General features: G+C 49.4%; 1 protein-coding gene across 2 annotated transcripts in view; it reads left to right on the top strand.

The window, feature by feature from the left end:
• Nucleotides 1-8,531: 8,531 nt before the first annotated feature.
• Kcnq1 (potassium voltage-gated channel subfamily Q member 1) overlaps nucleotides 8,532-17,454 on the top strand; it is a 318,171-nt gene continuing 309,248 nt past the window's right edge. For both annotated transcript variants that reach the window (XM_021166795.2, XM_085841141.1), the window contains exon 1: nucleotides 8,532-9,023. In XM_021166795.2, the coding sequence (XP_021022454.1) occupies nucleotides 8,638-9,023 (386 nt within the window). In that variant the 5' untranslated portion in view covers nucleotides 8,532-8,637. The remainder of the gene's footprint in view (nucleotides 9,024-17,454) is intronic.

Raw genomic sequence — 17,454 nt, 5'->3', positions numbered from 1 at the left:
CACGATGCCCACACATGGGAATGTTGGCAGCTGCTTCTCAGGCTCTGGGTCACATAAGGGCTGGGGCTGGTCAGAGCACATGAGTGGCATGTGAGGTTCTCGTGTGCTTCCTCCCTCCATCTGTACATCTCACAGATGTGATCTGTATCTCCTGAATTGGGGCTTCAGGAGAAGCCTTGTTCCAGCCTTCCCCACAGTGTAACTAGAAGCAGTGGGTGCCTAGAAAATTCTGTGGGCAACTGAGTCGTTCCTGCCTTCTCTTCTGTTCCTTGGTTGCCCTGCTCCTGTTCTGGGCTTCAGCCTTGTGTGGGGCCATGGTGGTTTGGCATGGTGAGCCCTCCAGCTGTGTTGCCCATTTGATATCATGGATATGGACAAAAGTTCTGACTGGGACTGCTCACCATGGCATTGGATTTGGCTAGAAATACCCAATACATTTCTTTTTCTTTTTCTTTTTCTTTTTTTGGTTTTGGTTTTTTTCGAGACAGGGTTTCTCTGTGTAGCCCTGGCTGTCCTGGAACTCACTTTGTAGACCAGGCTGGCCTCGAACTCAGAAATCCGCCTGCCTCTGCCTCCCGAGTGCTGGGATTAAAGGCGTGCGCCACCACGCCCGGCTTCCCAATACATTTCTATCCACCAAGTGGAGGCTTCATGGCTTAGCAAATGTCCAAGATGGCGTACTGTTGGGCTAGAGGTGTCAGGGATGCTACCAGCTAAGGGATCCTGAGTGTAGTGGGCTGTGCTTTTGAGCAGGCTCTTACCTCAAGCTCTGGTGGAGGTCTGAGACCTTTGAGGTCCCAGGGCTGCTCCTAGGATACCACTTGGTAGGAGAGGAGTGAACTCTGTGGCAGATGGTGGTAACTCCCTGGAAGGGGACCCTTCAGTACTTGCTAAAACTGAATCTATCAGCATAGGGCAAGTGCCAACAGCCCTCCTGCCTAGTAGTGCTTTTCATGCTTAGATGGGGCCTCAGAGGTATGTGTGGCTTTCTAGAGACCCAAGCAAGACCTTAGGCAGCTTTACCACAGGTCTCAACTTCAAACAAAAGTAAGCACTATGTAAGACGAAAGTAAGTTCTGATACCTTACTTGCACTGGCTTGGTGCTGGTGAGGGAATGACAGGGTGACATTTGCAGAGACAGCCTGGTCACCGGTTAACCCTCACACAACCTTGTTAAATTGCGTATAACTGTGGCCCCATGGGGTGGTTCCTGGTGCCTTATCGGGAGGCTGGTCTCCCCTCTGAACACACCCTTCCCACTGTGTTCTTAAGAGACTGTCCTTGGAGCTGTCACAAAAGGGAGCTCACAAAAGGCTGTTTGAATGTGTCTGACATACATGCATACTGCACACACTTGCACACAACCCTCAGTATTCTCAGCCGGTTCCCAGCTTGGCATCTTGGAAGAGGAGAGTGTGGGTGGGTGTGGCCTATGGGTAAGGAGTGGCGGAATGACAGCATGCCTAGCTCCTTCTATTCTACATATGGACTGGCTCAGAAGGAAACTTTCTTCACAAATGACTGTCCAGCCTTCTCCCACAGAGCAGAGCACAGTGGATTCTTGGTGCACCTAGTGAGATGACTTCAGATACAGTGTGCGTGGGAGGGAGGACAAGATGTTAGGGCCAAAGGATGCTGGACAAGCCCAATTGTTTTTGTCCCACCATGACTCTGGGGTCCCTCCATGGGAGGGAATAGCAACACCACCCCAGTGTTTGCATAGAGAAGGCCCTAGATGCCCCTTCCCAGGCTGGAGAGTAAGCTGATTAAGAGGACAGATCTTTATGTGCCCAGATGAGGAGAGGACACCCCAGCATCTGCCTGTAAGATGCAGGAGAGATGGAAGTACAGCTTTACTGCTGCCTGTTCCATCCACAAGGATAGACAATAGTCACCAGTCAGGGGGGGCCTACAGAGAGATATCAGCGGTTCACAGTGGGAAGCTCCATTCCTCATACCCCCTCCCTCCTGCCTCCACCATCCAGCTGTTTAACATTGAGTGTCTACTGCATGAAGAGAACTTTGCCAGCAAATTCTCCCCCAGGCTATGTAGGCATAGATTCTTTGCAACCTACTTTTAATAAGAGTTCAACGTCTCCTCCAGTCTACCACCCAGAAGAGGTAGTGGAAGAGAAAAGTTATTAGGATGTGGGGGAAGTGGAGCTGCTCAGCAACAGTTCTCTAGGGGTGAGCCTGATCTTCTTTGGCAGCAGTTGCGTCCTGTAGCCAACACCAAATATGACTCAGCAGCTGCAGACAAGTCCTCTAGGCAGGAAGATATCACACACAACCCATTAGCTTCAGTCCAGTCCTTTCAGCAGGCAGACACCAGGCATGAACTAGCAGCTATAGTGCAATCCTGAAGGCACTGCAAGGCTCACCAACCAGCCCAAGGAGAGGCCATGAGGCAGTAAGCTGTGGCAAGAACCCCATGAGCAGTTCTTGGGCGAGTTTTTCTCAATGGCAGCATTATCACAAGTTGAGTTCAATAATGCTATATAAGGCAAACCAATGCATGTGTGTCGTTAGAGAAGAAGAGCGATGCGGAGCAAACCAATCCAGTGCTTCTCCTCCACTGTCTGTGGGGTCAAATCCATACTCCTTCACCAAAGGTCCTTTCATGTGTTTGCTATATCAAAAACATCCTTTCACCCGTGTGCCCCAGCAAAACATCATTTGACATAATTAACTTTCCAAACACTAGAAGTTTCCACATCAGGGCTAACTGAAGCGACTCTGTGGAGACACTTTGAGCCCTTAATTGAGTGTTCTAGTTTGATTTATGTTTCTGTGATTTAACACTGACCAGAAGCAACTTAAGGGAGGAAAGAGGTTTATTTCACCTTCCAGGTCCATCATTGCGGTAACTCAGGGCATTTGAAGCAGAAATCACAGAGGAACAGAGCTTGCCGGTTCACTCAGACTCATGATTAACAAGCTTTCTCACACAGCCCAGGACCACCACCCTGCTACCACCACCCTGAGCTAGTTCTTTCCGAATCAATTAACAATCAAGACAATCCCTAATAGACATGCTAAAAGGCCAGTCTGGTCTAGGCAATTCATCAATTAGGGTTTTGTATCTCAGATAATTCTAGGTTGTGCCATGTCGATGGCTAACATTGTTTAGGATAGTGGGCACCTCCAGTCTGCTCACTATTTTTGCTCAACTCTACCTAATGGCTCCATGGCAGTGCACACAAGATTTTAGGATTGAATGAACTAATTAATTATGGGAAATTAATCAGAAAAAAAAGATGACATCTGGGAAACCTTTGGAAGTCAGACTGTTCCAGCAGGCCTCTTGGCTGGTAGACTCTGGTCCTTATAGAAGACATCAGCCCTAGTTTTATCGTCATAATAGTCTCAAAGGCACCCCCCCATTGTTGCCCTCTGACTTCACCAGATGAACAAGGAATAAGTGGGCAAGGGGGTTCAGATGGATTGGCAAAGAGTCCTTAGAGAGTCAGCGTGTAAAAGGGCAGGCACCAGATTTCTAGAACATTCCAAGGCTTGGAGACAGGTAGTGAGAGGGTGATCTTCCAGGAAGCAGCCTGATGGGATGTGTGCACACACTCAATGACTGTGGAAGTGGGAGGTGCTTCCTTGATAAAGCAGGAGTCCAGCAGAGAGCAGGTGGCACCCCAGAGTCCCATACCCAGAGTTACAGACCTCCATGGCCTAAGCAATCTACTCAGACTCTACCACAGAGAGTTTTCTCTTCTTGGCTGATGTGCCCCTCAAGGATCCTTACCCACTTCCACAGTCATCATGGGTTTGGTCTCTTCTTGAGACCCACCCATATGCAGGACTTCTTGTGTTTCCTGCTTCAGAGCCACCAGATTTTATTTCCTCAGCTTCAACTTCAGTCCCACCCTGAGCCCAGCCCCTCTTAGTTCCGTGCTCAACAGTACACCTAGAGTCCAAGTCCACCAAGTCTTTGGTTCCTCAACAGTACACCTAGAGTCCCTCTCTTTGGTTCCCACCCTGATCTGTTCTCCCCAACACACACACACACACACACACACACACACACACATTCTCTGTCCAGCTTTTTGGAGAGGTCAAGAACCTCATAGCAGCCCCTTGCCCAGCCTCCTCTCTGCCTCAGTGTCCTTCAGAACAGATTCCTTGTCCAGGGTAGGGCAGGCATCCCCAAGAGCCCTAAACCAACCAAACCAAACCAAACCAAACCACACAACAACAGAACCCCCTTTATTTGTTGTATGTAAATGCTTGTACCATGGCACGTGTGTGGAGGTCAGAGGACAAGTTAGGGCTGTCTGTTCTCTCCTTCCATACGAATCCCAGGGAATACAATCTGGACTGTCAGACTTGGTGGCAAGCAACTTCACCCATTGAGCCACATCTCAAAGGTCCTAGGAGAGCATTCTTCTTCTTATCTTCCCCCAGGACAGACCTGGACAGTTATGAGTATATATTAAAAAAAAAAACCATGGAAACACACATGAAAGTAAATAGCTCAGTATAATTCGTGCACTCACTATAGTTCCAACAATTCCTAATTCAGAGGCAGTCTGGTTTAATCTGCACCTGACTCCCATCCTCTTCCTGTTGATGGTTTCAAAGCAGTTTTCCTGCGTCAGACTTCTATCCACACATTCTTCTATGTGTAACCTCTGGCAGGCATGGCCTCCTCACACCCTGAAGCTGGTGCAGAGAAGGCAAGGCAGGCCACATCTTACCCTGCCCCCCTCTCATTTTCAGAACAAAAAGCCAAGCAACCGTCCAAGGGCAATGAGGACTTTCAAAGTCTCATTATGAACAAACTGAGTTTTAGGATATTAGGCATGCTTCAGTTGATATATTTGTTTGTTTTTGGAGATAGGAGCTCACTCTGTAAACCTTGAACTCATGGCAATCCTCCTGCCTCAGCTTCTTGGATTCAGGGATTACAGATTTGAATCCTCTGTGAGGCTGTGCTGCTTGAATTCTGCTCTTGCTCAGACTCTTCCAAGTGTGTGTGTTTGGGGGGGGCAGTTTACACAAGCATGGATATATATTTGTATGTGGTGGAGTATGTGTGGTGCACAAGGGTGTGTGTCTGTGTGTACATGTGTGTGAAAACCAGAAGACAAATTTTTGGTGTTGTTCCTCGGTGGCAGTCCATCTTGATTTTTGAGACAAGGTCTCTCTACATCTCTGACTGTCCTGGAACTCACTGTGTAGAAGAGGCTGACCTTGCACTCACAGAGATCCACCTGCCTCTGTCTCCCAAGTGCTGGGATTAAAGGCACGGGCTACCATGCCTGGTATATGTCCCACATTTTTATGTGGGTTCTGGGACTGAACTCAAGTCTTCATGCTTGTCCAGCAAGCAATTCACCAACCAGGCCATCCTCACCCTGATCCCTCCAAAGTTTTTAGTCGGATATAGCTGTAAAGTAATCTTGAAAGGAAACAACAGAGGAGATTATGGTAATATTTTAAACTCACATTAAAGATTTGTTTTTACTTCTTTGATTTTACATCTGTATCTTTTATATCTTGGTTCCTAAGAGACTCAAAAGGATTGCTTATTTGATATGTAAACATATATGTTTGATTTGTTCAGACAGCTGGTGCTGCAAATCTCCAGGTTCTGCAACCCACACCAGATGGAAGATATTTGAAAAACAAATTACTTCTGGATTGGACTAGCACAGCTCTTATTCTTTCCCCAACAATATAAATTAGAACTACTCCACCTAACATTCCCATTGTGCTCGGTATTTTGAGGAATCTAGAGATGGTTTGAGCTACACTGGAAGATGCACATAGTTTCTAAACACAGACTCCCCTGCTTTACGTGAAAGACTTGAGCACAGAGAATTTTAGCCTGGGGGGCGTCTGGAGTGGGAACCTGCCAATATTATTACCTATGGTTCAATTATTTTTTTCCTTTGGATATTAGTGATAATGACTGTCATGAACCTTTATTGTGTGGCTCTGTTAGAGTATAAGTCAACCAACAGAACCGCGATGTGTTTGTCTTTGTGTGTGTGTGTGTGATGGACTCACAGGTGTGTGAACATGCGCTTGTGAGCATGTGCAGAAGGCAGCAGAGGGTCTCTGGTGTCCTGTTATATCAATCACTCTTTGCCTTGGCAGGGTCCCTTGTTCAACCTTAGAGTTTGAGTTTTTCAGTTAGGCTGGAGCCAGAAGTCCCAGAGTCTTTGCCTACGCCCTCCCCTGCCTCACACACAAGCATGCAGAAGGTCACACCTGGCATTTATATGAGTGGTGGATTCTTAACACTAGTCTTCATGCTTGAGAGGTAAGTTCTCTTAACCACTGAGCCATCATTTCAGCTGCTTATCTTTTGCTAATATAAGCCACGTTGTAGTAAGCACACAGGTTTATATGCTTATGTATACTCACTCTTTTCTCTCTCTCTCTCTCTCTCTCTCTCCCCCTCTCCCTCTCCCTCTCCCTCTCCCTCTCCCTCTCCCTCTCCCTCTCCCTCTCCCTCCCTCCCTCCCTCCCTCCCGCCTTACATAGCCCAGGTTGGCCTTGAACTTACTATGTCGGTGAGGATGACCTTGAACTCCTAATACTCTTGTAAACCCCTACCTCTCAAGTACTCAGATTACAGGTGTGCTCCACCATGCCCACCTTCATCTTCTGTTTTTTTCTCGTTTGTCTTTGGGTCGGTTATTAGTGGTGGGATTTCCAGGTCAAAAGGCACATACGCTCTTGCTAAGGCTGCCAAGATGCCCTTCCCACGGGTGATTAGGAAAGCACCTGCCACCCTGGCCTCTCCCAAAGATTGTGCCGTCAAACATCTGGAGTTTTGCCAATCAGATAGTGGGCCACTGGTATCAGAGTGTACTTTTAATTTGCATTTTCTTATTATGAGTGAGGCTGAGAATGTTTTCCCCCTGAGGCACCAAGGCTGCACGCATGTCTCTTTCCCTGTATTCGGATCCTGTTTTCAGCCCACTCTCCCACAGCACCGGCTGCCGCAGTCTGCTGAGGCTTTAGATGGTCCTTATGTATGAATGATTATTATTAATCCTTTGCCTGTGGTGGTGAAAACGACCTTGTCTCCTATCTCTTACTTCCCCTGCGGCAACTTTCTGCTTTATCTGCCGCTTCCGGATTTCACAGCGCAGTTGGAAATGTTTTCCTTAGTGACAGTTTCTTGAGGCAGGTGCTCTTCCCCCACATCCTCATCAGACCTAGGTCCTTGCATACACCAGGCACACACTCTACCTCTGGTTATAGCAACGGCCCCTCACCTTTGTTCTTTCACCAAAGCCTTTGATCCACCTGTTCTCGCATCCTTCCATCACTGTGATAAACACCAGGACCAAGAGCAGCTTGGGTGAGGAAAGGGTTTATTTCAGCTTACCAATTACAGCCCATCTTCAAAGGGAGGCCAGAGAAGGACCTCAACCAGGAACCTGGAGGCAGGTCTGCTCAATATTCTACATAGCACCAACTCCCATCAAAGAACTCATTCACAACCAAGGAAGTTGAGCAGAAACCCCAGAGGAACGCCGCTTGCTTGTTTGTTCTCAGGCTCATGCCCAGCTACCTTTCTTATATAGTTTAGGCCCACCTGCCCAGGAAACAGACACCGCCCACAGTGGGCTGTGTCTTCCCACATCAACTAAGACAATCAAGACAATCTTCCTCAGACACACCCACAGTCTAATCCAATTTAGGCAGTCCTCCTCCTAATTCCCTTCTCAGATGACCCTAGGCTGTGTCAAGTTGAGAACTGAAGCTAACAGGACAGTATCTGAAAGTTATTCTTGTACGTGATGTGAGAGGCGGGTGTGGCGGATCACAGGAGAATGGGATTTTGGGATTGTCCTGGGATGCAGGTGCCCTTCCATCCCACACAAAGGCCAGTGTAGCAAGAGCCAGCTGCACACACCTTCTGACTATCCTCACACCACCACAGGACATAAGGCTCCTTCTGTGTCACTCTGGAGAGGTACAAACTTAAAGGGAGTACATGTAAAACGCTCAGGCAGCCCCGCGGGCGGTGTCTACCTGTAAAACCCGCAATCTAGCACTTGCCTTTGACCCCACTCTCAGTGAGCACCACTCTTGGTTTGTCCCCATCTCCTCCATCCCATTCTCCGCCGCCAACAGAGGCTTCTGGACACCCAAGGGTTCTGGGCCAACACTTCCTCATCCTGTGCCGGAAAGTGTCCATGTGTGGCCTGGGATGCCCTTTTCTGCCTCCCGCTCCCTCTCTAGGGTGGGTTCAGATAGCGAGAAAAAGGATGCTTGTGATTCGTGGTGGTGGTATCTGCTGGTCCCAGGTTGGAGGACCTTAGAGCCAAGCAGGCGGGAGGTCCTCGGGGTGCGGGGAAGCACGTGCGCCCAGCAGGTGCGCACAGACGGGAACGCGGAGATCAGCCTGACATGGCTTGGTGGAGCAGGTAACCCGCTGGCTGAGCCAGGCCGCAGGTAAGCGCGCGGTGGCGCCCAGGGGCGGGGCGTCCTGGGGGCGGGACATGCCATCCCGGGGGACCAACCCCGCCCCCGCCCCCAGGCGGAGCAGACAGCGGCCCCCCGTGGCTGGGCTGGCAGCAGTGGCTACCCGCACTGCGCCCTGCGCTCTGCGCCGCCTTCACCTCAGCTCCCAGGAGCGGCGGGGTCAGGGGTCCTGTCTGGCCATGGACACGGCCTCGTCCCCGCCCAGTGCTGAAAGGAAGCGCGCGGGTTGGAGCCGCCTGCTAGGCGCCCGGCGGGGCAGCGCGGGACTGGTCAAGAAGTGTCCCTTCTCACTGGAGCTGGCCGAAGGTGGCCCTGAGGGCAGCACGGTCTATGCGCCCATCGCGTCAACCGGAGCCCCGGGGCTCGCGCCCCCCATGTCGACCCCTGTGTCGCCCGCCCCGGCCCCTGCAGACCTCGGTCCACGTCCGCGGGTGAGCCTTGACCCGCGGGTCTCCATCTACAGTGCGCGCCGCCCGCTGCTGGCACGCACCCACATCCAGGGCCGAGTCTACAACTTCCTCGAGCGCCCCACGGGTTGGAAGTGTTTCGTGTACCACTTCACCGTGTGAGTAACCTCCCTGCACGCACGACTCTTAGGGCTGGTGCCACTGTGACCCTAGGGGAGGCAAGGAAGGGCTAATCACAGAAAGCAGAAACCAGACTGGGAGTCTGTCCCTTAAACTCGGGGACTCTGCTGTGGCTTGTGGAGGGGGACACTTGCAGTACACCAACCTAGGAGCTCCTCCAGGCCATTCACTTGGAATAGAGGGACAGCGCTTAGATGTTAGTCCCTACAGGAGGAGTAAGCAAGCTGGAAGCCGACCTTTTGGTGTGGGTCAGCTGTGACAAGAGACTCAGGAGCCCCCAGGAGTGACTGGTGTCTGTGTGCAAGCCCATTCAGGCCTTGGCTGGTATCTGTGTCTTAGGCACTCAGAGCAGCAGGATAAATTAGCAGGTGCATTGGTGTTGCCCAAGATGTCCACAGGGAGTTCCCACAGGTTCCAATAACCCAGGCTGATGAAAGCGGGCTGGATGCCCTGAGCGAGCCCAGTCGACATTGTCCGAGAACAGCACCTGCTTTAGGGAACAGGAGAGGGAGCTGAGCTGCACCTGGCCCTCACTGCTACCAGGTGGCTCTTATTCTCACAGGCTGCCTGAGAGGGGCAGGGCACTTCATTTTTCAAGGGCAGGGTCACAGAAAGTCATCTCCAGGAATGGTCTGGCTGCCCTCCTTGCTGCCTCCCCTGGCCACCTCGAGGCAGCACTTCCTGGCTGCCTAGTTTCTTGGTGCCCTGCCAGCCTCTGGCTCAGGATTCTACTCAACCGACCCCGCAGCTAATTGCTTTGGATGTTCCACTAGGTGACTTCCTTGTGGCTAGTCTTGCCACCTGGGCAGGGGAGGACCTCCACTGGGTGTCCAGAGGTCTGTTTATGCCTCTGAGGCACAGCAAGAGCCAGGCTCACGAAAGTGAATTTGGATGGCCGTTTGCCTTGCAAAGGGAGACAATGATCGCCCAGGGTATCCAGGGAAAGTCTCTGGACACCCTGTCCCCACTGGCATTCTTGGTATGTCCTTAAGGCCACCCAACCCCCTGCCTTACCTCCCAAAGTGCCAGGACCCCTGAGGCTTCATTGCTGGTCTTTCGAGGATGGAGGCACTGCATGTGTTTGCAGCAGGAGTGGGCTTTTCTCAGGGCATAAAGACCCCAAAGAGCCTTAACCACTGTAGGAATGTCTAGCAAACATGGTTTGCTGCTTTCTATCACTTGCCTGCTGGATCCTAAGATCCCTGAGATGAAAGGTGCTGGAGAAGCTGCTACTCTGTTACCTTTTTGTCCAGGAGCCCCATTTGCCAAGGTGAGCAGCCTTCAGACACTTGCATGGAATCCTCCTGGGGATGCAGGTCATTAGAATGAACGTTGTTAAGTTCCTGACTCTGGTGGCCTGGACCTGGTAGAGGAAGAGGGCTTGTCCTGCCCCAGAGGAAGTCTGTGCTTACACTGTGCTTTCTTCCTGAATTGGATTGTTCAGCCCTCGGGAAGTTTGCTCAGCAGAGCTTGCCTTTGCCCAGCCTCCTCAAGAGCCAGGAGCCAGGAGCCACTGAGCCCTGGTGGCTTCTAGATTGGTGGTCTAAGATCTTCTTTGTCAAGGAGAGGGAGAGAGATGCTAGCTCCTGAGTGGTGGTTGGTGAATCTTGCCCAGCCCTGGCTGCCCATGGAGTTTAGTTACAAAGAGGGAGGGGTAAGTAAACTGGGAGGACCCTGCTGGGTACAGCATGTGGTTTGCTCAGACTCTAGGGGGAGGGATCTCATCTCCATCACCTTCAGGAGGTGGGCAGGACCCTCTGGGTCAGGCAGTTTCTGGAAAAGAGTCATGGCCAGCAGTTGGAAGCCTAACATCTTTATAAAATGCATGGTCATGCTGGTTGTCCCTGGTGATGTTCTAAGAAGCAAATGTGGCTGGCAAACTGTGAGCTCTGCACTTGGTAAGATGGACCCTTAAAACATACAGGGATGGTTCTGTGGCCCAAAGGACAAGCCTGCTTTGGAAAATCAGGGCATGAATGTGTGGGGGTGGAGGGGGCGTAGGGGTGAGAGCCAGTGTCCTGCAGTCTCTGGGGTATGCTTTCCCACATGCGTATGGGGAAACAGACCCGGACATCCTGGCCCCTCCTTGGGGGACCCCTGCCTTGGCCCAAGTAGAGCAGCTCTTCCTGTGTCTGTGCTGATCTTCCCTGCGTGACAGGGTCAGGACACTGGTCCCCAGGCACTGCCCTCTGCTGCTTGGGTTCCCACCCCACCCCCCTCACCCTAATCCTATCTTGTGGCTCTTTGTGTTCCCATAGAGAGCAGCCCCCTTCCTAGCCAAGGTCACAGGGGTCCAGCTGCCTTGCTGTTGGGCCTTGGCCAGGGTTGGGGGCAGATGTTCCAAAGTATCTACTCTGACTGTCAAGCTGCTTGGAGACCCTGGTTGTGACCAACAGAGGGGTTTAAGAGACACTACCCACCTCCCTCATTTTTGAACCTAAACTTGATCATCCTGTCTCTATCCTCTCACAGTTCTGGCTTGCTCAGTTCCCTGAGAACTTTTTGGTGGCTTTTGCTAGTACCTCAGGGAGTTGATCGTGAGTGGAGCTTACAGCTACTCCTGGTAGTCAAATGGGCTGGCCTTTCCGATTGCAGGGGCTGCAGTGTATTGGTTATGACTCTCATGGAGTGGCCAGTGGGCAATTAGTTAGCAGACCTAGGAAGATGGCTGTCAGGATGATGGGGACAGAGCAGTGAGGAGACTGCAGGGCTGTGTAGATGACCAAGTCTTTCCTTCTGGTTACTATAAACACCTCTACCTATTCTTCAGCCCTAGATAAAATTTGAAGCTTCTCCACATGCCATCTCCTCTGGGGCCTGGTCCCTTGGTGTCATCAGCTAACTCTCTTGGCATCTTGACTTTCCAGGTACACATAACCCCTCAACCTGTCCTCAGACCCAGCCTTGCATTTCTGTGTACACTGTGTGCGTGTGTGTGGAGCACTTCATCTTGGTTTGCCCTGTGTTGGGTGGCCATAAACATCCCTTGTGGCAAGGCTCCCAGCTGGGTAGTAGGAAGAGACAATCCCATGGAACTCCGACCTGAGGAAGAGCCTCCCTACCCTGGGCATGAGGGCATGGGGACCTATGCCAGGCCAAGGTAGTACTGGGAGCTGCTGAGGCAGGGAAGAACCCCATGGTGTCACAAGGACAGGGCATTGTCAGGCCAGCTGCTATGGCCTCTGTTTCTCAGTGAGTTTGGTGTTTAGAGCCCTCTGGTGGCAAAAGTAGTGTCCAGAGCTCACGCTTCCTGGGTGTGGTGTCCCCTTTGCAAACAGTGCTTACTTACAAAGCACAGTGCAGGGTGGCATCCACAGCAGGCCTGCCTAGCAGTGAGGAGAGCTGCAGCTGCCTCTATCAAGTGGCTCCTGAGTAATAAGATGCACAGTTCTGGTCATGGCCAGTGTAAGGGCCCCTGTTCCTCCCACCCTCTCTTCTGCACCCTTATCTAGGAAGTAGACTCTGATTAGCCCCATGGTCCCTCCTGGCTCTGACATTCCAGTCCAGCTGTTGGCTCCTATGTACCTTGCTGTGATTCATTTCCCTCTTCATGAGACTGACAGGCTGGGGCAAACACCAGGGCATGTTCCAGGACCAAAAGGAGTCCAGGTGGTATGGGGATGGGTGGTCTGTCCCAATGAAAGGTTGTAGAGAAGCTTCTAGAAGCTCTTATGCCTCTGGTAGGGAGAATGAAGGGATAAGTGCTGGCCACAGGGGCCACTTGGATGCTGAAACTAAGGAATAGTTACAGAGGGAAAGTGCAGGCCCTTTTGACACTGTGGGGAAGCATAAGAAGTAATAGGTAGAGCAGGAGGTAGGCTGTGGTCCTGCAGGGCCTTAGGGCCAAAGAGTAAGTGGTGCTACTTAATAGATTACGCCAGCTAAGCTCTGCTCACCCTACCTGAGGCACTCAGGGATGTATCCTCCTTGCTCTTCCTCGTGGGAATCCCTTTTCATAACCCCTCGGAGTATGCAGAGCCCCAGATTTCTGCAAGCCTCAGAGAGGAGCCAGTGGTTGCTCTATCAGCAGGGTGACTTTGGCCATCACAAGACCTGACTTTTCATGAGGCTTCAGAGCCCGTGAAAGGACTGCCTCTGTGAACACGTTATCTTCTGCTATGTGGCCCAGCCCCATTCCCTGGCCCTGCCCAGAGGCCTCTTGAGAGGTGGAGGGGACTGTAGCAGTGGCTCTGTCAAGGGCCTGTCAAATATGGCTACTTGCCGTGTGCAGCTGGGAACCCTGGAACTTGGAGACAGTAGATTATCTGCCTAAGGTCACACAGTTGGCTATGCCCAAGGAGCCAGGAGCTCCCTCCTCATAAACCACACGCTGATCAAACCAAGTAAGGAGTGGATTGCTATTCTTCTGGGAGTAGAGTCTCTGAATGGAAGGAGCCTGTCCTGTGGGAATGAGTTGGAGTCCGACATGACAAATGTCAGACGCAATACACACTCTGTCAAATGTTCAGAAGCTGCTTCCTCCAGGAAGCCTTCCCAGGCACATATGTGCTCAGTGCCTCTGTCTTTGTCCCCTTGCCTTGCCTTCTAGCACATAAAGAATCCATTGGTAAAACTGTCTTTGTGTGTGTGTGTGTGTGTGTGTGTGTGTTAGCAAGTGTCTTGATGTTCCTGAGTGTTAAGAGGCCATACAGGCAGGGCCACCTAGAGCTGTCTGGCTCCTTTCGAAGGCTTTCTTCACCTTTTACTTTACCCCACACTCACAGCCTGGGCTGTGGCAACTGCTGCCTGGAAAACTCTAAGCCCCATGACAGGCCAGACTGATGACATCTGCCTGCAGTATTTTTATCCAGTGGCATTCCTGAGCTTGGGAAAGTGGTGGGTAGACGCAGAGGCTGCCAGAGGGCTTTTCAGTGGCCTGGGGATAGTCCTGAGGTTCCGACCCATTACTGTTCTAATAAAGCCAGGGCTTCTGTCTTAGCCACTGCCCTGACTGAGCACAGGCAGATCTGAGGTAGAAGCACTCACATGGTGCTTGCCCACTTTCTGGCTACTTCTTGGAAAGTCCCCAGGTCTGGTTGTGGGAACTGAGCAGAACACACCTGGATGTGGTTCCATAAAGATCCAGGCAAAGGCATTGTGTCCTGGAAAGGAGACCCATTTGTAAAATCACCCACCCCATCCGTCTGTAGCAGGAGTGAGTGAATGGGTGTGTGTGTGTGTGTGTGTGTGTGTGTGTGTGTGTGCATGCGTGCACCTGAGTATGCTCACTCCAATTACCTTAGAAGCAATACGAGGGTTTCAGATCTCTGGGAACTGGAGTTACAGGCAGTTGAGTTACCATGAGGGTGTTGAGAACTGAACCCTAGTCCTAACCAAGAACAACAGGTGGATTTAACTACTGGGTCATCTCTTCAGCCTCATATTGTGTCTATTTCTATGCTAGGTCCGTGCTGTTTTGGTTGTTCAAGCTATGAAGCATTGTTTGTTTTTAAAACAGGGTCTAATGTAATGTAAGCTGACCTCAGACTCAGACTATGTAGCCAAGGATGACCTTAGACTCTTGATTCTCCCTTCACTACATCCCAACTGCTGGGATTACAGATGTGCACTAAACACCCTGTAATAGATACTATCCCATTTGTTTTAAACCTTAGCCTCTCCTTTCTGCCTCAGATTGAACCCAGAATCTTGTGCATGCTAGGCAAGCATTCTGCCAGCTGAGCCACGTCCCCAGCCTGAGGATATTTCCAAGTTGTCTATTATGCTATCTTCAGCAATGCTCTTTGGGGATGCAATTTCCTGATCCATTTGGGTTCTTCTGTGGCCCCATACCAATCTTCGGACTTATTTTTAGTCCTGTGAAAATGCCACTGATATTCTGTTAGTAGCTGCATTGAATCTGTACATTGCTTGTGCAGTGATGGACATTTAAACATTTTCTTTTGGAGCCACAAACATGCTATGACCATCTTCTGCATACTCTTCAATTTCTTGTAATGTTCTTGTAATGTTCACTGTAGAGATATCTGCCTTTTTAGTTACCCATATCCATCCTTTTGTATCTAATATGAACAGGCTTTATCATGATTTTAGTCCTAGCAAGTTAGTGGTCAGATATGGAGCTCTATGAAGTTTTAAACATGTATTTTGTTCTGTACATCTTTGTTAAATTCAATGACTAGTTCTAACTCTCTCTCTCTCTCTCTCTCTCTCTCTCTCTCTCTCTCTCTGTGTGTGTGTGTGTGTGTGTGTGTGTGTGTGTGTGTGTGTCTTTGTGGTCTCCCATGTGGTCTATACTGTAGGCCATTCCCTGTGCTGGTGAGAAGGTATTTTGTGAACAACTTGTAGATCCTTTTAGTCTATAGTGTATTTTAACTCCAGCATTTTTGCACTGACATTTTCCTGGACTGCTTGTCCATTGATACAATTTGTCCATAACTGTCATTCTATTAGATAATGTTTCTCCTTTGAGATCTAATGGGTACAGGAATTCACCTGTTGACTCCATCCATTGGCCAGGATTCCCTGTCTCTATTTAGTCTTTGACTGACAGTTGACTTTCCTGATGTAAGTGCGCCTACTGCTTGCTTTTGCTTTCATTTACCTGAGTTGTGTTTCCCATCCTTGAACTTTCAGTCTCCATGTTAGTTATTTTTATCACTGCAATGATACAATCCCTGACAGAAGCAATTTAAGAAAGAAGAAAGAATTTATTTTGGCTTACAATTTGAGCTAGAAAAAGACCAGAGACAACATTTGTTTTTTCTGAGCACCACTTGAAGCCTTTCTTATAGAACTAATCTATTGATGAGTTCTTTTAGTTTTGCTTGCTTTAGAAAGACTTTTTTTTTTCTGTAGGATAGTTTTGCTGGGTATCATATTCCTGGTTGGCAGGTATTCATTCATTCATTCATTCATTCATTTCCTTTTAAAACTCTGGTGGTATCATCCCATTCTTTCCTGGTTTAAAAGGCTTCTCACTGTTAGTATACTGAAGATTCCCTTTTATGTAACTGGGCACTTCTCTCTTACTATGTTTAGAATTCTCTGCCTTGTATTTTTGGTAGTTTGATGATAATGTTCCTTGTAAAGTATCTTTAATTTTTTTTAACTTTATGTGTATGGATATATTTTGCCAGCATGTGTGTTTGTGTATAACATGTGTGCAGTGCCTGCAGAGTCCAGAAGAGGGTGCTAGATCCATAGAACTGAAGTTACAAATAGTTGCACACTCTGATGTGGGTACTGGAAATCAAACCCAGGCTCTCAGGAAGAGCAGGCAGTGCTTTCAACCACTAAACAGTCTGTCCATCCCTGTAGTGCTTTTGGTTGTATCTATAGGGGTCCTTAGAGCTTCCTTCACTGGCTTAAATGTCTGTATTTCATCCAAAAATTGTGAGGTTTTCAGTAATTACTTTGTAAACAATTTTATTTCTGCTTCTTCCTGTCTCTCCTTATCCTGAAACATCCACAATGTATCTGTTTACTCACTTTCTGCTCTCCTATAGGTCTTGAAGTTTCCCTTTCCTTTTGCATATCTTTGGTCTGACTTTCCTTTTTGTTAGACTTGTATTCAGGCTCAGAAACTCTTCTGTCTGGTCTGTTCTGCAGCAAGACTCCTAATTGTATGCTTTACATCATATATCTTGCTCTTTCAGACCTGATCCCCTACCTCAATCTGGCCTTCTGCTAAATTTCTCATTCATATCACAAAACAAAAATTTCCTAATTTCTTTATATTATCTTGCTATAATCTGTTTTATCATATTAAGTTTCTTTTAAAAATCACTAGTTTGAATTCTTTGTCAGGCAGGCTATCTTTTTTCTCTTCTTTGGGATATACTGCTAGAGAATTACTAGGTCCTTTGGGCTCCTTCACTTTGCCCAGAGGACTTTAGGATGTAGTGTTCTCCAGCAAAGAGATACTCTACTCTCAACCTCAGGTGTACCATGTTCCCACAGGCACCCTCCCTCTGCCTGGCCTCTATCCATAAGCCCCAAGGAAGCACTGCTGGTGGCTGTTTCTTTCCCAATACTAGGTGCCTACCTTATATCTGGCCACCTCATCTATAAGGAGCAGGCCTTTAGGTTTGTCCTCTAGGCTTCTTGCTGGTGGATGCCTTTCTCTGCACCCTCTTTAAACTATGTTCTTGGGCAAATCGAAAAGCCACTCAGAGTAACTTTCCAGAGTACCTCCTCATGGAACTTGCAATTAGAAAGCCACAGTCAGTGTTGGAGCAGTGGCTCAGTCATTAAGAGCACTGACTGTGGATCCAATGGACTCTGGTTCAAATCCCAGTAACCGTCTGATGGCTTACAGCTGTCTGAAGTATCATTTTGCTGGGCAAGCGGTGGTGCATGCCTTTAATCCCAGCACTTGGGAGGCAGAGGCAGGTGGATTTCTGAGTTCAAGCCCAGCCTGGTCTACAGAGTGAGTTCCAGGACAGC

Source organism: Mus caroli, unplaced genomic scaffold (genome assembly GCF_978045245.1).
Source record: "Mus caroli unplaced genomic scaffold, Mus_caroli_1 scaffold_8, whole genome shotgun sequence".
NCBI classification, from domain to species: Eukaryota; Metazoa; Chordata; class Mammalia; order Rodentia; family Muridae; genus Mus; species Mus caroli.
The sequence above is the reverse complement of the archived record's forward strand: the minus strand, read 5'-3'. Positions and strand labels throughout refer to the sequence as shown.